This window comes from Micropterus salmoides, unplaced genomic scaffold (assembly GCF_014851395.1).
Source record: "Micropterus salmoides isolate LMB-PRFRI ecotype aquatic unplaced genomic scaffold, ASM1485139v1 Ms_hic_scaffold_20, whole genome shotgun sequence".
In the NCBI taxonomy this organism is placed as follows: domain Eukaryota; kingdom Metazoa; phylum Chordata; class Actinopteri; order Centrarchiformes; family Centrarchidae; genus Micropterus; species Micropterus salmoides.
Window position 1 is genome coordinate 7,273,322 of NW_024041151.1, and position 22,559 is coordinate 7,295,880.

Genomic DNA, 22,559 nt, shown 5'->3' on the forward strand with positions numbered 1-22,559 from the left:
CTCTGTAGCTGTTGTGGAGCTTTGCATTTTTTCTACTAGTACTTTAAGGACTACTCATCCATGTTGGATTAAAGGCTGTGATAAAACATTTATTCTTGACCTTGGAAACAGTAGTTGGCAAAACAAATAGACTCTTTGTGATGTTTTATAAATAAACACCAGCAGCTACAGCGTCTGAGAAAAGACTAAAGGGGGTCATAATAGAACACGTTTATAAAGTTTAAAGGCTGATTTTTGCTCCCGAGTTAAAGTTCAAGAAACCTGACGGTTAATTGTGGTTTAACTTTTCTTTATTGTCAGAACAAACACCTGATTCAAAACAGTGGATCACTAAATCTGAGGTAGGACATTCAAAACAATTCTGCAAATATGCATGAGTAAAATTAAGTAAAAGCTTTTTTCAGTCCCTCTTCCGCAACAAAATAAACATCTTAATAAAAAAAGTCCTAATTCGTGTGTGATTCAAGTGAATAAAAAAACATTTATTGAACATTTGTTATAGAAAAAAAAAATATTGTTCTTGTTTTATTGTCCTACCCTAGGCCTTTTTAAAAGGATAGACAACAAAATGAAAACGACCATAACAACTGTCATTACAACAGCCAGGAACACTAACAAACCAGCGGTATCGACGATCCTGGCAAACAACCCCATTGAGGTTAAATAGCTTAGTTTCCCTACCAGTCAGTCAGAACTGAAGAAGTCTCTCAGATGAGGGACGAAACATCTTCTAGTATCTTCAAACAAGTCTAGTTGCCCTTGACTTTAACCTTCTTTGGATAACTAACCTGGATGACTGAGAATCTTCACCGACATGTGAGTGTGTTTGTTTATGTCAAAAAATGAAGACTCAAATTTCATAGATTATCTTAAATAACAGCAGAAAAATACATTGTTTAAGTTTTGATCCAGCACGCCAAGAAGCCTGGGAAAATATGCTCTGTAAAACATTTGGATCGACCTCAATAGCAGTTTGCCAAAGGGAAGGTTTGAGACAAACACAAGAAAGTCTGCAGTAATGCTTAGGTGTCAGAAAAAAAGATTTTCAATAAGATAAAGTTTACACAGAAATAGTTGTTTTCATGGATTGTGACACTGCAAAAAGGTTTTAGCTAATTACACCATAATTAGCAACGGTTTGTTGAGCTTGTTGTTTTATTTATTTATTTATATTCGTTTTATTTTTAGGGGCTACATAAAAGATTAATAAATCTACATTCACATGACTCATGTAACTGAAAACAATACACCATTTAGAAAAACAAAAAGGCAGCGAGGGAATAATGAAGTTCTATCAAGTCAATGTGCAGCGGTTCGATCAGTGTTTTTCTACGGTAAACATGCAGCCAGCAACTAATACCAGTTTTTAGTGGGTGTGAATTAAGAGTGCAAACCTTTCTAGTGTTTGAGACACTGAAAAAAGCATCACTCCAGCTCTATCTATTAGAATAATTTCCTCGTCATTCAGTCTTTTGTGGTGCTTCTTGGTTGAAATACGTCTGCTCTCTATGTGGAAAATGAAAGAGTCTCTTAGCCAGATGTGTGCCCTGGACAGGATATTAACAAATGGGCAAACAGAAACTGAGCTAGTAACCCTCTCCTGAAAATAAAGTTAAACATCAAAATCTTAACTTTAAAGCAGCTCAAACTAAACTGTCCATACAATGAATCCATACAACCAAACCACCAAACCACTCAGCCGCCGCAGTGAAACATCTCTTTAGTCACATCTCATAAATGAGTCACATGTTTGCATGCATAAGGCCTGGCATGGAGCTTTTAGTCAGTAAGAAGAGGCCAATAAAACTACAGAACACTGCAGTATTGTTGCAGTGCCCTTCACATGAGACAAACAAGTTAGCAACTTTAAATAGATAATAGCACAACTTAATTTGACTTCAGCAGGAGCAGCTCTCTGTTCATCCTCTACCTACTGAAACAAGTTGGGACTAACTTCAATTAACAAATATGCAACACACATACATGCTGAGGAGGACAACGTTTGTGTGCTACACTAATACGGGATACTTGTACTGGCACAGCTCAGGATGCACAGGATTTGGCTTTGTGAATTGTTTCAGACAGACATGAGCAAACAGAAGCATCATTCATGCCCTCGGCCCCGAGTAAGGCAAACATATGACCTCCCCTTGCTTCGCTGGGTAGACGGTCATGTGAGACCGCTTAAACGTTCACTTCAGCATACTAAGCAACATTTAACATGTTGGCAAAAAGAAAGGGATTAAAATGACAATGATAGGAAAAATCTTACTCAAAACAACTTAAGTCAGTTTAAGTTCACAGAAACAGATTTTAGGAAATTTAGTAACAGCATTGCTTGTTAAATGAAAACATAAAAGCCTTTATTGGCTGCTAAAAAAACAGACTGAGCAGCACAGATCTACACATGTGGAGCTGGTGTGGTGTGTAGCCTCTCAGAGAGCATGAAACCAGAGTAGCTAAGCAGCAAACACTGCTTTATTTCTTCTTCTTTTTTAACAAGAAATTACAAAATACAAAGGATGGTTAGACTGATGATTGGCTGCCCTCTAGTGGCAGGTTTCTCAGATGAAACTGATTAAAAAAACATGCTGACAATCCAGTTTCAGTTTTATGCAACTGACAGGTTGATTAATGAAACATGGTTTTGACAAGCTAATGTAGAAGCTAACCGTCATGTGATGTTAATATAACGGTATCACATGTGTCTTTACAGCATTTCTCCTCTTTAACAGCTTCACCTGGAAAACACAGACAGACTTGGACACCTACATGGCTATGTCATAAACTAATTTGATGCGTTGGGTCCAAAAGGTCTTGTGTCTTTGCAAATTCGAGTAGCTCAAACTCTGAACATGTAAATTTAAGTACAGATCATTCTCTTCCTATCTACCCACACCCGGGTGTGATAAAGCACAGAGAATCAGAAGGCCGGGCATAAAAACAGGTGGTTTGCAGAGAAATTCAAACAGGCCACACTTTCACAAGTTTATAGGAATGCAATACCCTGTTGCTCTTCTATAAAAATACAAATCTCTAGGATGAAATAAACACATATAAATAATTATTAATAATAAATTATAATTAAATTAATAATTTATACATTAATATATATAGAAAATATAAATATAAATTAATAGTTAAATAATTCTGTGCTAGTTAAATACATATCATAATGATAAATGAAATATAGTGGAAATATAGGGTTTTGGTAATAGGCTATTTTCCAAATGACATCTGAAAGAAATAAGAAAAAGCATGCTAACACCTTCCTCAAAAAGTAAGAACCTCACCCATTGATAAAAGCAGACTTTACTGTGTTGGCAGCATCTGCTCAACACCTCCAGTCTCCAAACAGAGACAACTTCTTCCGTCTGCCTATACTGTCCAGACGTGTGGAGGCCTGCGCAGAAAATAACAGCTGTACTCATTTAATGACTGAACTAGTTCAAGATTTGTTTACGGACGCTGATCTAGAAGACTTTGTTATTTGGATTAAGTTAGACCTTTCCCAATGCTATTTCTTACAAACTATGAAAAGTGTAAACTCTACTCAAACTTAAATTATTGGCCAGCCCACCTGGGTTTATAGGACACCATACATTCAGATCAGATCATAAAGCCCAATCCAAGGTGCCTCCTATAAATTTTCATTCAATACTATAAAAAAGTAAACTTGAACATAAATCATATCTTCAGGGCCTTAATTTTCTCCAACATACTTTATAAAAAACTGGACATTTACTATATAATACTTGAGAAACCAGCTTAAATACCCATTAAATTGTCTCCATCATCTCACCACCTTCTTTTCCAGGCTTTAGAGAGAAATTTAGCAATCCTAAAAACATCACAATTAAACAGTAAAACTAGTTTGTACAGCACAAATAGACACTTTTTCTTCCCACTAAACCCACAATTACACAGCTCATAATACATTCTGCTTTCCTCTTGAATTTTTTGAACCTGCCAACCTCAATAGAGGAAGAATACCACTTCTTCTCAACTGTGCAAGTAAAGATCTTTGGCTTAAAGAAGATATATATACGCTGTATAAACCTGCTACCTATCTCAACGGGCAAAAACAGATACACAATGGTTAAACGCCCCCCAAAAGGTAACCTAAACACGCAGTATTTGGGTAACTTTAACAAACAGTGCCATGACACACGGCTAACGGTCAGTGCCTAGCTTGTTGATGGTGGGTCTTCCTGGCCTCTAACTGGAAGTTAGCCGCATAAAGTTAACAATAACCACAAAACTTCACCACAACACAGCAGCGCTGACAGCAGACGGGACACGTGCTAAGCTAGCTTACTTTTTAAAGTCGGTGCTGAAGAGTCCGAAGGCAGCTCCGGAGCTGGAGGTGGTCGGGTTGCTCTCCTGACCTGCTTCCACCGCAGCCTCCGCTCCTCCTTGGTCGTTGTACAAGACGGCTGTTGTCGACATTGCTTAAACAAAGTGCACGATAATTAAATCTGCTCCTCTTCCCGATGTTTAAACTGCTCATAAACGTGAGGATATGTTAGTGTAACGTGGCGTTTAAAGTTCCTGCAAAGCCAAACTTTCTTTGAGATTTCACCCAACTTTCTTTTACACGCAGTTCCGGAAGTGTGAGCTGGATAAGTTGGTGTCACATGACAGGGCTTCAGCACGTATGCTGCATTGAGGTGCTCCTCGGATCTTTCGACTTCGGTGTGTTCATGTGCTTTAAATCGGAATGTGGAAATAACACGAATGTGTTGGATTAGCATTATCATTGTCATCCAACTGTGCCGAAACAGTTTGAAGCTTTCTATTACAAAGGTGTTTTTTTGTCCCAGAGTTGTCCCATTACATTCCCTGAAACCACTAAAATATTGCTTGCACTGCAAATACTGCTAATAAATACCTTTCCTAAGGTACGGGACAGCAAATTAACAGTTATAACATAATAACACCATATTACAAACGACTAAGTGGCCTTTTATTGTGATATCTGTGCAATAACCTATGCTGTCTGATCAGCATCTTGATATACCACACCTGTGAGGTGAATGGATTAAAAAAATATAAATTATAAATTATAAATTAGGGATGAAAATTGTTTTATTTTGTATTTTGAGAATAAAGCAGAAATGCTGAGAATAATTTTTAAATGTATTGTCGAATTGTTGTGAATAAATTCGAAAAGTAAAAGTACGAGAATAAAGTTGAAATTAAGAGAATAAAGTTGAAGTACCATTTCAACTTTAATCTCAACATGGTAGCCCCTTGCACTGAAAATGTACTTAAAGTATTAAAAGTAAAAGGAGGCTACTGCAGAAAAACGTCCCATGTCATTGATGTACTATTATTATATCATGAGATTATTATTACTCGTTTATTAATTTAAAAGCAGGAATATACCATTGTAGTTGAGGTAGAGCTGATTGTAAAACTATTATTTATATGACTGCAAATAATTTTCATTATAGATTAATCAGCAGATTTTGTTTCAATTAATCAACTGATTGTTTGGTTTGTAAAATAATATGGAAATAGTGAGAAAGGCCCATCACAAATACCCAGAGCCCAAAGCAACACCTTCACAATGTTTTATTTGTCCAGGTCAAACCTCAAAATTAGCCTATTAAAAATAGATTTAAATTATTAAAAGAATTTAATAGAAAAAGTATTTTGAGGAATTGAAAGCCTGAAATGTGGGGTGCGTACGCAGAACCCAAATGATATTAAAAGACAGTACCCACCCCAGCCACAGCTTGTTCACCCTACTGACTTCTGGGAAGAGATATAGACATGTCTGCTGCTGCACCACAAGACTGCAGAGCAGCTTTTCCCCCAAGCTAACAGACTTTTTCATTCATCCTCATCCTCAGCACTGCTCCACTGAATATAGTTTATTTCCGTCTATGATTGCTTTTAGTTTACTATATATTGTCGGCTACGTCGCAAAAGGGAGTTACAAACTAAATTTCACTTTCTCACAAGCACACAACCAGTTGTTATGTGACAAATGAACCTACCCTTGCACCGACTTGTCCCCTTGTACTATAATCGCTTCACCTGTACTTGTAGCTACCTAGTGTTTAATTTGAATTATATTTTATAAAGTCTTTTGTATGCACAAATCTTAATTTGTAAAGTAAAATAACTGCAACTACTAACTTAAGCTGTCAAATAAATGTAGTGGATGAAAAGGACAATATTTCCCTCTGACATGTAGTGGAGTTGGAGTAGAAAGTGGCATCAAAATAAAGTTCAAGTAAAGTAAAAGTATCTCCTTTGTACTTGAACAGTACTTGAGTTAATGCCCTTACCGTAGTACCACTGGTACTGAAAGAACAACACAACTTTGACGCTTTATTAAATTCATGTCGCCACTTTTCTTCTTTTTCTACAACTAGGAAGTGACGTTTCTTTACTTCCGCCTTACGTCTCGGTGTATCTCGCACGTAATCCGCCGCTGGTGACCAATCCTCCACCTCGGTAGTGTCTCTGGACATTACTTGACTTCACCTCCGACCGTGTCATCTACTGCGTCTACCCACAAAAAGCGAGCCGTTTCTTCGAAGCAGGTTGTAAATACTTATTGTGAGAGACACATTTAACGGAAACGACTTAAGTCATCCTCTTAGGAGAATGTCAGACTTCGACAGCAACCCGTTCGCGGACCCGGAGCTCAACCACCCATTTCAGGTAACGTGAGCTAGCTGCGTTAGCCGCATTAGCATTAGCTTCTGCATTATGAATTAACAGGTTGACGTTGATCAGACACTTTGGATGCGGATGTGTTTAGCAGCTGTGATAAAAGCTAACTGAGTTTAATAATAGAAGCAGTAGCAGGTGAAATACGTGAATTCACTTGTTGGTAGGCTTTAGTTAGAGTCTGTCTCTTAATATTGGCACACTTTGCCTAACTGGAGTGAGTTAACAAACATTAACTAACGTTAAAGGTTGCGGGGGTGTTTTAGCTTGATCTCTTGTGTTGGCCTTCCTGGCGATACAGCAGGTATTATCTTTAATTCACACTGCAGCAGACTCTGTGTGTGTGTGTGTGTGTGTTGTTCTTATTAAACTGTCCGTTCTGCAGGGCAATAAAACAATAATGATAATTATCGCGATATAAGTTTGTTATTATATTGTTATTGTTTTTCAATAACAATATAACATGTTAAATAAATGCTCATTATTATCTTTATGTTTAATTTTTCTATTAAGATTTATTGTGTTGAGGATAAAGGACTGCAAAAGGATTTTACTCATCATGCATATTTGTTTCTAATGTTGTACCTCAGATTTGTTAAGTGATCCACTGTTTGGCATCAAGTGTTTGTCATGTTCTGACCATAAAGAAAACTACAGTTGACCATCTAGTTTCTTCAACTTTCACTCAATCAGCCTAAAGAAACACATGACATTTATCGTGATAAATGATAAATATCGTGATACTGAATGATATAAATTTCTTTTATTGTGATAACATAACATTTTTGGCCCTATGATGCCATATTTGCACCTTTTCAGTTTTAACTTTACACCTGTATAAAACCTTTCCCTACATGTAAAGGGAACAAGGACATATTTTGTTTTGTTCCTGTTTGCATGCATGTTTGATTTCCCGTACCTGTCTAAGTGCTGTAATAGATTTGACATTAAATGGATATTTCTGAAATTAGATTGAATCTATCCCACACTACAGATAATGATAATAATAACATGAGGTCTAGGATTTTAGGGGATGATTCCTGGATACATACATTTTAAATAGGCTGTTAAAACAATGAGGCACTCCTAAGAACTCTCCAAAACAGAGAAGTGAAAAAGCTGATAATACAGTGTGGTTGTGTATTTTGTAACTGTCACGCCTTCATTATGCTGCTGTGTTAATAGTGTCTTGTCATAGTGAATGTCATAGAATCATTTTCCCTTCAGGCCTTCAGTTCGTGCCTCTCTTAGCAAGCCTGCAATGGCGTTTCACTCTCAGGTGTACTAAACAGGGACACTAGGGCAGCAACTAATTAGCATTCCATTAGTGCTGAAAAGACTCTGCGATTGATTGATTGATTAGTCAAGACACAGAAAATGAATCGGCAAATATTTTGATATTTATTGTTTAAGTAGTAAAATGCCAAAAAAGTCAAGCTACTTCCAGCTTCTCAAATATGAGTATTTGCAGGTTTTCCTTGTCTAAAACTATGATATTTTAATGAATATTTTTTAAGTTGTGGACAGTTGGTAGAAACAACATTTGGGAAATTGTGATGTGCATTTTCCACTAGAGGCCAACAGATAAATCAGCCAGGCAGATTCCTTGGCCGTTATTAGGTCAATGCTCATATTTTACTGCAGTATCAGTAAAATGCCAAAGATACATTTTCAACTGTAAAGTGTCAAAAAAGACAAATTATAAGGGAACACACATTTTTAAAATAATAATTAGTTACTGCCCTTTTTTTAGATTCATCACTTGGTCTGTAGTGTCACACATAATGGTTTTAAAGATGTTCTACAAAGGTTTAGTTTTATAAAGACAATCTAACCAGCCTAAACACATCTGGCATTTTTATTACATAGGCTACTAGTGCAGTGCCTATTCACAGGGGCCGATATGACCCCTCCCTGTGCTTTTTCTGTGCAGTGCTTGTTTAAAATGTGAGTCTCACTGCGTTAATAACTCTCAAACAACACGACCGTGGCGGAAATACTGCGCATCATTAGAACTTAACATAAAACTCTTACAGCTCCATTTCAACACATTTGTTTCTAAAATACATGAAACATGCGTGATGGTTTCAACAATTCACTACCACATCGGATCTAATTATACCCGCCGCTGCAAGCGTACCTTGCCCTTGCTGTTGCAGAGCGGAGCAGCTTACGTTATACTGTAGTTTATTCCAAGTTTATTCATTCTGAAGTTGTCGCGTTTCCAAATTGCACCAAATGCGACACTGCGCTCCCTTGGGTCTGCAGCAACACACATACGTTTGAGGTCAATTGGATGATCGGTTCTCGACATACTACAAATACAAACAGAGAGAGAAAAGAAAAAATTAATAGTCAGGGAAGCTACCAGTTCATTTTCTTTTGGTTGATGAAGTATAAAACAGCGTAACTGGTTAAAACACTATGAGACAGTAATTTCTGTGCATGAGTACATGGCTACAATAAATTATGTCTCCCATTTTAGAGGCTAATGTATCGCAAAAACAGTCCTCCATCTCATCCACTCAGTGTATGACGGTGAAAGATGCTGACGGCCCAGTTGGACCGTACAGACGCACGAAAAGTGAATTATTCATGGAGCGCCGTTAACATTCTGACATGACTGGTGAACTCCTGCTGTCCTGCCATTTTTCTGCCATTTGTTGGCTCACACTTTTTAATTTTTTTTCCCCGAGGAGAAATGGAGCGCTCTCCCCTTCTCTGAGCTATCTTCAATAGTTCATGAAATCATATGGTGTCGTTATGGCGACATGTGGCGCTCGGATCCCCTCTGGCGTCTTTCCTGCTGAATTTCATCACTGTCAGTCATGTGTGAGATTGTTTATTCTGCTTTGGCCTATTTCTCTGGATGTAGGCTAATTACAGAAATTAGGCTCCCATGTCAGTTACTAAAAAATCCTGTAAGGAAGCATAGATAGTCTTAGGAAATCCATCAAAAGTGGAAACTTTCTACAGACTTAACCCTCAAACACAGTACAGTAGGCAAAGCGTTTAATTCTTGGGTAAAGTGTCACCAGCTAATGAGACTTGCAGCTACATCAGGACCACGGCAGATACAAGTTCACTAACTGTGTGCCTCGTTAGGTGATTCATTTTCACACAGGCAGACATGCCAAAGGTAATGGTCATCATTTGATTTTTACCTTTTTGTAACTTTAGATTTCAAGATGAAAACTTGGTGAATATGCATGTGTTTGTTTGGCAGTACATCAGGGCAACATTAATCTTTAAACGCTGCATACCCTGAAATATTTATGACCCTGGTCTGATGACAAGTTGCAGCCTGTGTATGCGTGTGTGTGCTTGTGTGGCAGAGAAAGAGATGCTCCCAGAAACTTAAGAGTCACAGAGACAGTGAGAGGACTACACTGAGACTGGATAAGGATAGCACTGCAGGAATAAACAGATTAAATGTTTATCTAGAGCGGCAATTTGAATGAAACTAGCGCATGACTGACAGCAGCTGATGGTAAGCTTATTATAAAAAGAAACATGTTAATTTAATTGATGTCTGCAGGAACAAGAACTTTTCAAGAAGATAAGAAGCAGAAGATGCTAAGCTATGTTTGTGGTAGCTATAGTTGAATGCACACCACATGTAAACAGTGCAGAGAACAATGTAGGGCTTTTCCTGAGCTTCATTCTTTATTTAACTTTGCATGTTTACATAGTAAAACTGTCATTCCCAATGTGGGCTCTTTAAATTTGATTGTCTTACAAATCAGGATTTTGTTTAAATAGGATCAGAAAGAAAAACCCAGTTACCCTTTTTATTTCTGTCGTCGGCAATCAGAGGCATTCTCTCCCCCTCTTCTGAAACTCATGGTCTTGGCTATTTAAAGACGTCTTCCCGTGAAAATTATTGGAATCATCCTGTCTTTGCTAGTATTGAATTACAGGGCTGTTGCTTTTTGAATAAAGAGGGCTGTTTGGCCTCGATCTGACAGAATAATGGAGGGTTTTCATACTAACATGAGCCATTTTACTCTTACTGTAGAGATTTCCACTGCTGTCCTTGGTAAGAACACAAGGACAGACACATCAAGACTGTGGTATTATCATACCAAAGCTATTCATAACACTTAATTAAGCCTTTCTTCTAAAGTGTATGTTTAGCTTATTGAAAGTATTTTCATATGAGATTTTATTTTAATCTGTTTTCTCAGGATCCATCAGTGACACAAGTAAGAACGGCGGCTACTCCGGGGTTAGAGGAGTACAATCCCTTCACAGATGCCAAACCAGTGAGTACTTTTACAGCTAATCTATTGGCAATGAGTTCACACACTCAAAAAGATTTGAACAACATTACCAGCGTTCATAGGATTGATTTAGTTTTAAAGCGACCCACATTATTTATGACTTACCCGTGACATGAGAGCCAATAAAGTCCCAGGGCATAGTGTATAATACCCAGCGCTTGTCATTATCATCATACTCAAATCTAACACGTGTGCCACCAGAAAGCTTTTTAAGTTAATTTGTAATTACAGGACACAAATCACCCAGTTTTATTATGTAGCTCTCATTCGTATTACTTTTAAAATTCTATTTAATTACGTTGGAAATTTATATTGAAGGTCCAGATAAAAACACTGTGTAGCTTGTTAAAACAAGTTAGAGTCCAGAGCCACGATCATAACAGGCACCTTCATTTTTCAGGTAGCAGCAGAAACAGTCACTGTTCAGTAGCATGTGTCCCTGTTAGAGTGAGACGAAGTGGTTGTGCTCGCCTCACGCACACGCCAGCCCGCTGCCGAAGTTGAATTGTCTTGAATTGTCAGCACAAATCAGTGGAATAGAGACTGATCCTCGCTGTTTGTGAGTTTCCAGAATCTATTAATGTAGTATCAGGACATGAACAGGAGGGAATTTGCATGGCAGAGCATCCCCGCAAAACTAGATGTAGGCCTATCCGGTAAAGTCATGTATAATTTTAACTTAAGTTAAATAGGCTGCAGCTAGTTAGCGCACAGAAGCTGCATGTTTACTATCCGTAGAGCGCCTGCTGTTTACTTGCTGAGCGCTTGTCTCCTGTTCACCTGAGGAAAGTGCAACCCCGCGGGTCCAAACAACTACATTGTGATTTTAAGAACATTCGTACGGTATTTGATCGCTTGTCTTGCAGCGCAGTCTGCCGAAGCCTCTCTCCACTGCTTGCTTGGGTGGGTGATTTGCTGGCTGATCAACATCCCGCCCCTCCTGTGACCCATGGTTTGACTTTATGTGTATTCAGAGCAAGCGAGCAACGGACGTTCAAAATAATAATAATAATAATAATGCCACAAACTGCATTAACGTTAGATAAAATTGTCGGCATTAATTAATTAATGCGTTAACGTGATAATAACACTTTACCGTGCCCAGCCCTAGTTAATATATAAAAACACTTTCCTTTTTCATAACTTTAGTGTGCTTTCATGCTTGGACTTGAATAAAATCATCAGTTTGTTTTAATGTAAGAAGAAGAACTGCAGAATCTGATTAACTGAAGGCAAACGGTGCTCATAATGTTACCAGTATTACTCACCACTTACATTATACCAGACTGTTTGTGAACTGTAATGATAACAGGCTATAAATGCATATATGTTTCCTCCGTAGACACATGCAGGTATGGCGCCCAAGACTACGGCCCCCACCATCAACACACAACCCGCCATCATGAAACCCACAGAGGAGCCTCCAGCCTACTCGCAGTCTCAGGCACAGGTTTGACTGAACACAACTAGACCTCACACAGCCAAAAACAGAGCCTTACTTTGTTTAGCTTCATGCTTTCATGTTCATGTAGAGAAATTGCAGGTTTAGCAGCCCGGGTTCATTTATTTACTAATGCAAACATACAATCACACCTTTAACCAGGGCCCTCTCTCTCTGCTGGCTTGTCTCTGTTACACAATATCACCACAACTCCCTTTCAGGATCTCCAGCTTTCTTCTTTGTACCCCTCATGGTCCTACTAAGAGACATTTTTATAAGCCAATGGCACATTCCTATACGGTTTTGTCAGTTCTTGGTCTAAACAGAGAAGCACAGTTACAGCAGAGGAGAAACAGATGGTTTTCCTTGCTAAACAGTTTTAACAATAAATAGAAATATTTAGTGCAACTACAAGTGTCTGATTTAAAATACACGTTTTTATACTTTGACAGAAAATAGTAATGCTTTGTCAGCGGACCTCCTGACATTAACAAACAGAAGTAAGGATGACAATGTGAAATCATGCTCTGCTGACACGCCAACACAGACACCTCCAAGGCGGCGTGATTTAATTAATAGTGGAAGTGGAACATGCAGTGGATGCGTATCTTATTTTATAGGGCAAGGGCTAACTCTGTGACAGTCACCATGCTGATATTATTGTGTGTCGTTAGCAGAGATTTTACCGGCGTACTGAAGGCAGAAAATACATTAACATGATCGCTGGTTTAATGCTGAGTTTGTGGACAGAAAAGTAGGAAGAAGCTGTTTCTATCTGTGACTGGGCTTTCTAGCTGAGGGAGACACAGAGTCAGAGAGAAATCCAGGCAGACGGAGGAAATAGTTTGTGATGATGCATCTCATTTGTAAGCGTGGGAACATGTCTCTCCTCCTGTTGGTGCTGCCCCTGTGGAGAATTGGATTTATTCCAAAAGTGGAAACAGAGAATTCCTATTGAGCTGAATAATAGTCTGACACATGAAACACACTTGTGTACTTAAACCAGTGTGTGGAAATCTGTTTTTATGTGTGTGTGTGTGTAGGAGCAGACGCGAGGAGCTGCTGAGCTGCTGAGGAGGCAGGAGGAGCTGGAAAGAAAGGCTGCAGAGCTGGACCGCCGGGAGAGAGAAATGCAGTCACTCAGTGCTTCAGGAGGTCAGACACCAACATACAGCATCAGATCAGCTCTGTCACAACTGAAACATGATGCCGTTTATAAATCCACTCATGCTCAAAATGACCTTTTCCAACAGCAGGTGCAATGCACTGATGCACTGCGTCTTTTTCTGCTGTGGGGACCAGAACCATTTTTGTTTTCTTCTGCCAAGCATTTAATGACTACATACACGAAAAGCAACATTATCTAGGATTTGGTGTTTTTTGCCATTTTTTTCGCCCCTATCGTTTCAAAATGTAACGAGTCGTAAATAAGGACAGCTGTACATATGAATGCGATTGGATTAGATTACTCATGATCTCAAACTAGCAAGTCTGCAACTTTACTAAGTACAGAAGACACATACTGTACATATTTTACATACTTTTTGTTTGTTAAGCGTCCTTGGATTTGTGAAAGGCGCTATATAAATCGAAGTTATTATTAATTTAAAGGAAACATTCTACATTTATGGAGAGTTAGATGATAAAACCATGCTCATGTTTCTGCAATATATTTGAAGGAATGGGCTAAGCTAAGCAAATAAACTAAGCAAAAAAAGCTTAGCAAAATGACCAGAAGTGGGTGAAGCCTGGCTAAATATTACTAATTAACACACATCTCATTTGTTTAATCCATGCACAAACAGAAATGTAACAATGACTAGTTGTGGTTTTGAGGTATCTGCTGGAACAAAAGTGTGAAGTAATAAGCACAGACTCCATGAAGTCGCTGCACCCGGCAGAGAAAATAGCATTAGTAGTAATAGTGACGTCTTAATTAATTAGTCGAATTTAGAGGTCTACTTTTGGACAGAGCCAGCCTAGCTGGTGACCCCTGCTTCTAGTTTATACTGAGCACTAGGCACTAGTATCATATTTAGCAAACAGAGATGCAAGTTGATCTAAATAAGCGGGGTTTTTTTTCAACGTTATTAGGCACAAATAAAAGCATTTCCTCTGTATCTCAGTGCCAACTAAATGATGGGTTTATCAAAATAAAAGGTGCTTTTTCCAACAGCGTTAACACCCACACAAAAATCTAAGCAGGAAATCAGCGAATGCATTTACTTTACATGCACACACAGCTGATTTCTCCCCTATCTGACCGTATCTCTGGATGATCTGATGAAGTCTAGATTATTAGTGATGTTATCCTTCCTGTAAAACATGAATCTAACCAATTTGTTGGAAAATAATGTATTATATTTTTCTTTTATGTTTATGTATTTCTTTGAAATTTGTTTTCTTTGTATTTTTCGTGTGTTTGTTCAGTGTATTGATTGTGTTTTTCCTTGTAATTTGTTGTTTTATGTATTGTGTAGTGTGTTTCTTCTTATGCTTTTCTTAAGCTTTTTTTGCATCAGCTAATGGGGATCCTAATAAATAAATAAACTCACGTTTCTTTAAAATCTTTTTGACCTGTTTCAGGCAGGAAAAACAACTGGCCTCCACTCCCAGAGAAGCTCCCTGTGGGCCCCTGTTTCTACCATGACATTACAGTGGACATCCCTGTAGAGTTTCAGAAGACCGTCAAGATCATGTATTACCTCTGGATGTGTGAGTTTTTTATTCCTTGTTTTCTTTGTTCTGCTGCATTGTAATCAAGAGTTAGTGTAACGGCTGTGAAGTAACCCACAGATGAAGTGAGTGAAGAGTCAAACAGAACAAAGATTAACCTAAAATAAGTAAAAGGCCGTTCGGATCTTTCACACTTTCACACATTGACGTGTTTTAGCGAGTGTCCAAAGACATCAGAGCACATGGTCAGACAGACTCGGAGAGTTCAGTCCAGCCAGCTACAGCTGCAGTACAGTGCCAGGTAACTGCAGTTACTGGGCGTGTGATTCCGTTATAGATCTATGTTACGGAAAATATCTACTAACTAGAGCTTGCTGTAATTTTTTGAGCTTTGGCAAAACGTACTGTATGAAGTCATTAAATAGACAGAGTTTCTCTCAGCATCCCCAACTCTGACTGACTTCCAGCGTTGCTGTGTTCAAACAGAGATGCCAAACTTTTCAGCTTGTTGCAGTTTTTCAGGTGTGGAAGAGTGGATTTGCTGCTTTTCTCTGTCTTATGCGATTTATCTTTGGGTTTTAGACCGTTTTGGTCGGACAAAACGAACTATTTAAGAAATCATGATGGATTTTTATCACAATTTTAATACATTTTACAGACCAAACAATTAATCGATTTAGTCATGAGTTGGTAGCAGCGCTACAGTCATGAAATGAATCACTGTTAAGCCTCCTGGATGCTTTTCAGTACTAATTTATCCACATATGAAAGATAGGAAGGAAACTTAAAACCCTCCCAAGTTTTTAACTAGACGACTGGTGTAAAGCAGTGAAGCCCGATGTCCTCTGAACTCACCACTTGTTGGTCCATTTAAACTTACCTTGTTTTGATGTTCACTTTTGATTTTCTGTGTGAATGTTCACACTGGAGTTATTGCAAAAAGGCGTATGATGGCAAATCTTTCATATTGGTAACTAGCATACTAGAGGACCTCATGCTGCTGTCATGAAATTGTCTAGAATAAATATTATTATGTGAATGTAAAGTAACAATATATGGATGTTATTTTGCTTGTCCCGTTTAATACAACTAACACAGAGTGAGAGAAACCATCTTCTGCTGTTTACACTGCTTGGCTCTTGGCCCTCGATGTTGTTGTTGTTGGGCCAAACTCTGTGTGCACTCTGTGTTTAATCTCCAAGGCAAGCTTTTTATATAATTGATCATTCTAGTATTAATTTTATATTTTATCACACTAACCAGTCAGCTTGTTCATACGTATTTCATCCATCCACAATTTGTAGGCCCTAGCTGGTAAAATACCACACCTGCAACTCATGGAATATAGAGAATGGGGGGGAAATGCAGTCTTATTAATTGCCTTTAACTGGATTTAATGTAATAAATGGTTTGATTCAAGTTGATTATTGTGGCGTTACAGTCTATCTAAAACACAAGACTGTTCTATACATTTGTACCAAACTGTTCTCATGAGATTTCTTCAAAGAGATACTGAATTTGTTTTACAAAATGAACCCTGACTCGACCCTGTCTGGTAAGAGCATCTGCTTAAACTCCCCCTTCAACCTTTACAGCTCAGTCCTAGTGGTGGTAAAAATCAGGGAATGAATGGCTTCAAGTGGCCACATGATTGCACCATGCCCCCGTCATGTGGCCTGATGAAGTGACTTGGTCAGATGATTGTTTAAACGTTGATTTAGACACAGACTTCAGAGAGCACTAGACACTTTCCTCACTGCTATTCTATTTATTTCTTTTTACAGATTAGTGTCTAATAAAAGCAAAGAATTTCATACTTTTTGTTCGAAACATTTTCTCCTGCAAATTCAAGCACAAAGGATCTTGAGCACACACGAGCAGTCCTGGTATGTGAACCAGCAGGCTAATGTCAGATGTCACACTGGGATGTAAAATCCCCTCAGCTTTACAGACGGTTGTTACTGTATATGTGCACAATGCCTTTAACAGTCGCTGTTAGGACCCCAAGAACAAGTAGTAATAATATTTTAATGTGCAACATAATGCAGGACTGAGAAGAGAACACACATTTAATAATTCATTAAGCGTCAGTGTGCAGCAGCATCAGGACACTGGACATTAGCCAGAAAAACAGCCGTCCTCCAAAGGCTGCCACACTGTCCCACTTTCACTAAAAGCTTGATCCAGATACTTAATTTAAGTATTTTCCCTCTTTCTACTTCAGTTCACACTGGGACGCTGCTTGCGAACATGGTGGGCTGCCTGGCCTGGTTCTGTGTGGACACATTACGTGGGGTGGACTTTGGCTTGTCCATTCTCTGGTTCATGCTCTTCACGCCGTGTTCTTTCGTCTGCTGGTACAGACCACTTTACGGAGCATTCAGGTGAACATCACAAATGTAATTACCTTTTTGGATGTGCAAATAAAACCCTCCACCTCTGTGTTGTTTATATCTTTCTTTCTCTCTTTCTGCAGGAGTGACAGCTCATTCAGGTTCTTTGTTTTCTTCTTCGTGTACATCTGTCAGTTTGGTGTCTACGTTATGCAGTGTATTGGCATTAGTGGTTGGGGCGCCAGGTAAGAAAAAGACACAGAAAAGAGACACAGAAATGTGTATGTACTTTTTTTCCAGTAAAAGTGTTTGTTCTGGCTGTAAAGAAAACTTTAAAACCAGAATTAACCATCTGGTTTCTTCAGCTTTCACTCAGCAGCAACAATCAGCCTTGAAAGAAATAATGATCTACACATGGACATATAGATGAATATTCAGTCAAGCTAAACTTAGTGCTGTGGTTGACTCAGACGTGGTTTGCGACTATAATGTGATATTAAATATCTGTGAACAGCGCATATTTATTTGAAACTTTATCTTGAAATGTATGGTCGATCCTATTGTGATCAACTTGTGTGATTTTAAAGATGGGCAATATTCCTTATTTTTTGTTATTATGACTTTCTCATCCTCAGCGGGTGGATCTCAGCTTTGACTGGCCTGAATAAGAGCATCCCAGTGGGCATTATAATGATCCTCATCGCTGCTCTCTTTACCTCTCTGGCTGTCATGTCCCTCATCATGTTCAAAAAGGTAGACACAGAACAAACCTAGAAGAATTTTAATGAGCCTCTCTCAATGTCTGTTCAGTTGGAATTCATGTCTTCTTCTCCCATTTCATTCTCATTAGGTCCATGCGATGTACCGTACCACCGGTGCCAGCTTTGAGAGGGCCCAGCAGGAGTTTGCCACAGGCGTCATGTCCAACAAGACGGTCCAGACAGCTGCTGCTACTGCCGCCTCCAGGGCTGCACAGGAAACCTTCAAGGAGCAGATCTGATTGGCCTAGATAGCTCGCTCATCTCTCCGTCCAACCCTTACACCCCACGCCCCCTCCTCTCCTAACAAATGCAACACCCAGTTTCCATTTGAGCCAAACACCCTGTTTGATCCCACGAAGAGTCACCGAAGTGGGTTACGTGAAGGTGCTATGCAGAAATCTCTGTCCAAGTGAGAAAACAACCACTGGGAACATTCAGACAGGATTCAAACAGGGCCACGGCTCGCTTCTGTCCTACTCAACCTGCCCCGGCAACATTGTGCACTCATCACAGACTCTGACACCCCTCGCCTACGCTGCACTCCTACCACTCAACCAGCATGTTCAACTTTCGTGTGTGTGTGTGTGTGTGTGTGTGTGTGTGGACAACTAAATGAATGTCTGTGTGCCTCATTAAATGGCCTGTCTGTCCTCTGTAGACAGATTCTAATGTAGCTGAACCAAGTCCCGACGTCCTAAAGTTACCAGTGCATTTCCCACCATCAGGCATCATTGGCTTCCTGTGCCTATCTTTGATTAATAAACCAAAATCACTACTTCCTTGTTTTTAAATTAATTCATTAATGGACAAATGGAAGACATCTAGTACACTCTGGTTGTTAATGCACATGCAGCTGCCTTCTGTGATGTGTTTTGCTGTTTACCATGAGTAGATAACTTAAAACTGCTGCCCCCCCCCGGTGGAGTGACTTGTTGAAGATGAATGCTGTGCATTCCAGTTCACTGCCTTGCTTTCTGCTTTTTGCTTTCCTCAGAATTTGGTTTTAGCAAGTGTAAAGTCCTACTTCCTGTAAGTGATGCATCACCCAAAATCTTATATGTTAAGTATCAGAGACTCACTCCTGTAGACTGTAGAGCTGATTATGATTTTCATTATCAAATAATCTCCCTAAGGAAATCTATTGGTTGTTTGGTTGGAAAGAATGAGCAAAAATATTTAATTTATTATGATGTAAAACAAATATTTTTGCTTTTAGCCACACTAGTATCGTGGCTGAAATATCTCCACAAATATTGGATTGATTGATTGTGATATTCTGCAATGACTTCTGTGGTGGCCAGAGGATGACTTTGTTGATACCTGACTTTTCCTGTAGCGCCATCCTGAGGTTGACATTTGTTGTTGTTTAGTGAAAAATCTCCACAACCCTGAGATTGATTTCCTTTGAGACAGACATTCATGTTCCCCTCACGATGACTTGTAGGTCAGGTCTGAATTTTAATTTGTTATACAATTTCGTCAAATATCTGCAAAACCACTCAAATTCCCATGAGCCTCAGCTTGTGTTCATTGCTAATTAACAAATGTTAGCACTCTAAAGTAACATTGTGAACATTATACCTGCTTAGCAATAGCATGTTAGCGTTGTCATTCCGCTCACAGAGATGCTAGCATGGTCTAGTCTTAATAGATTAATCGACTGATTGTTTAAGTTGTGGCACTGTGGACTGTCGCCCTTCTTGAAACTCTGCCACAGGTGGTATTTTAGTCATGTTTTGGCCTCATAGATAGACAGAGGAGAAGTAGATTATGCTGTAAAAGTGGTAAGACAATTTTCTTTTGTTCCTTTTTTCCATTGTAAAACGTATTGCTGTTGGCCCAGAGCCATTGTTCTCTGTGAACTACAAAACTACAGACTCCTCCACCTCTCCCACCTCAAAGCAGTGTTTAATACTCAAAAGATATTTATTTGTTTAAATTTTGCGTGAACCGGCACTTAAAAAGTTAGCTTTTAAATATTTATTTGCCGAAAATCTTTTGCCTCTAATGGTCCATGACATGATGCCGAGTTGCACTTTAAATCTCGTCATTAGATTTTTTTTTTGTCTGCACACTGAAGTCGGTGCAAATGAAAGGATATTTATAAAAATGGCCTCACGCCTTCCTGCTCATACTTAATTCATACATGTTACATACACCAGCTGAGTTCAGCATAGTTCATGTCATTTCTCACAAAGAACAGTAAGAGATCCAGTATTCTGTATATACAGCTGCATGTTTATACAGGCGATCATTTTTTGAAGAGGAAAGTATAACCGGTCTCCAGCATTTCTTGTCTATTGGAGACTTACCTCAGTTTTACTCAGGATGTACTCTTCACTTGCATGACGAGGTTAAAAATTATGAGATTGTATGAAATTAGACACCGACTGGGCCCTTGTTTTTAAATAAGTGTGCTGTAAATCAATATATTGCAATAAAAAAAATACTTTAAAATGTAATGATGAAAATGGCCAGTAATGTTCTGATAATTGCTTGCATATTCATAATTGTGAATTGACTATCACTGAACTGCAGCAAGAACCGTAATCAGATGCATCAAATCTGAACCTGCTTCTTTCGAATGTGTCTTTTTCTAAGAACTGTTTGACTTTGTGTTGCTTCAGTGTTGAATGTGTCTGTTGTGTCTCATGTTTAAGCCAGTTAAGCCTTTTGTATGTGTGTGTTGTGTAGGAGTGTAAATAGAGGGGATCGGGCCTTTACGTCTTAATCTGTGTGCAGGGCAGAGTCTGGCTGTGGGTCTGGGATCCTTCCTGACTTCCTGGAGCCTTTTTTTTTTTTTTTTTTAATCTGTTGAAGCTTCCTGCAACTTGCCTTGCTTTTCTCTCTGCTCACTTTTTTATTTCTCACTGGACCAGCGCATGTGTATTTCTTAGTACAATCATGTACAAAGCAACATGAGATTATTCCTTAAAAAGAATCGGACTGAGTGGCAACTGCAGAATCTTTTGCTTTTATTTTCTGACTTGCTTAAAGAAAGGCGTTAGGCTGCAATACAACGTGAACTGTGTGATGTACAGTAGATGGACTGTGGCTTTAAGCTGTGCTTCATAATCAACACGGTTTGTGGTAGAAACACTGAGAATGAAATTAAAATGTCCATAAGCATCTCTAACAATAGCATTTAAATGAGATTATTGAGAAAAGTAGGAAGAGATGTTTGTATATTTTGTACGATTTACAGATGGTTGGCTATTTGTTGTAATTTTAAGGTGCACTCTGGTTTCAACTTCAGTCGCATGTTGAGTAGTTTGAGTTTTGTATATTTATTGTATTAACTGAATAAATAAATAATTCTTCTTCTGTATGTCATCATGGTTTCTGTTCATACTTGTACTGTATGTGGTGTGAACATGAACCCTGCTTGCACCAGCAGCTGAAAACCAGATGAGGTCAGTAGCTATCAAAGAACATGAGATTACGTTCACTTCAGTGTAAAATGCATTGCAGATTTATGCTACTTAGTTCAGGTGAACAGTCAGTTCTCATATTTAGTATCCAATACATGGATAATGGATAAAACATAGCCATGCACAGCATGACAGCATGTAACTGTTCTCGTGTCCCTGGAGAATCACTGGAGGGTTGGTATGAGGTGAAGACATGAGACAAGCATGAGGTTTCAGCTTCACTCACATGAACAATTAAATCAGTCATGTAAGGCCTAAAAGAATTTCCTGTATTTCACATTATAGCTCACATTGTGCAATATCATGTACATTAATAGGATATAATATCCTTTCCTTGTCACACCCAAGACTAAGCAGACTGTATCTTTACATATGTTATTTATATTTGTATGTGTTGCACTGAATGAAGACAAACTGCAAATAGAGCAACTGAACAATCTTAGATCAATACAGGCTTCGTTACTGGCTGCTGTCATGACTTTCAAGACCGGGTTAACCTGCTTCTACGCTCGCACATAAACACTAATACAATAACCATGAAAAATCGGAAAAGTCACATTTTTCGTTGTAGCAAATTAATAACAGTAGTAGTGGTATACTTACAGTATGTTTTCTCTACTCACCTTCTCTGTTTAATGGATCACTTTTAAATAAAGTTAAGAAAGAGACTGGGTCATCTCAGATCTCACTTTTCATTTTAAGTGGTACTTTTTGCAATACTTTTCATAGCAGCAGTAGCAGGGTTAGTTAGTGGCAATAACGGACCTGTTAAAGAAGCAGTCTAAAATACATACTCTCACACATACTTCTAAGACAATTGCAGGCCAAGTGCTGAGTCCTTTGGTCTCTGCTAAAACCTGTGTGAAATAAAGCAGGAAAAAAAGAGGAAACTGGTAGCAGACCAAATTCAGTGCCAACAGGGAGAGGCACAGTGGAGGAATAACAGA

The 22,559-nt window shown here is 38.7% G+C and overlaps 2 protein-coding genes across 2 annotated transcripts in view; one reads left to right on the forward strand and one right to left on the reverse strand.

Moving 5' to 3' along the window:
* The window catches only part of ap3b1a (adaptor related protein complex 3 subunit beta 1a), a 60,458-nt gene extending 55,837 nt beyond the window's left edge, over positions 1-4,621 (reverse strand). Inside the window, exon 1 of the mRNA XM_038733508.1 lies at positions 4,319-4,621. Coding sequence (XP_038589436.1) covers positions 4,319-4,449 — 131 coding nt within the window. The 5' untranslated portion in view covers positions 4,450-4,621. The remainder of the gene's footprint in view (positions 1-4,318) is intronic.
* Positions 4,622-6,445: 1,824 nt separating this feature from the next.
* LOC119914265 (secretory carrier-associated membrane protein 1-like) lies at positions 6,446-21,509 on the forward strand. The gene is made up of 9 exons (XM_038733456.1): positions 6,446-6,678; positions 10,875-10,952; positions 12,313-12,420; positions 13,455-13,566; positions 14,998-15,126; positions 17,312-17,471; positions 17,564-17,665; positions 18,056-18,173; positions 18,271-21,509. The coding sequence occupies exons 1-9, from the start codon at positions 6,622-6,624 to the stop codon at positions 18,418-18,420; spliced, it is 1,014 nt and encodes a 337-aa protein (XP_038589384.1). The 5' UTR covers positions 6,446-6,621; the 3' UTR covers positions 18,421-21,509.
* Positions 21,510-22,559: the final 1,050 nt, after the last annotated feature.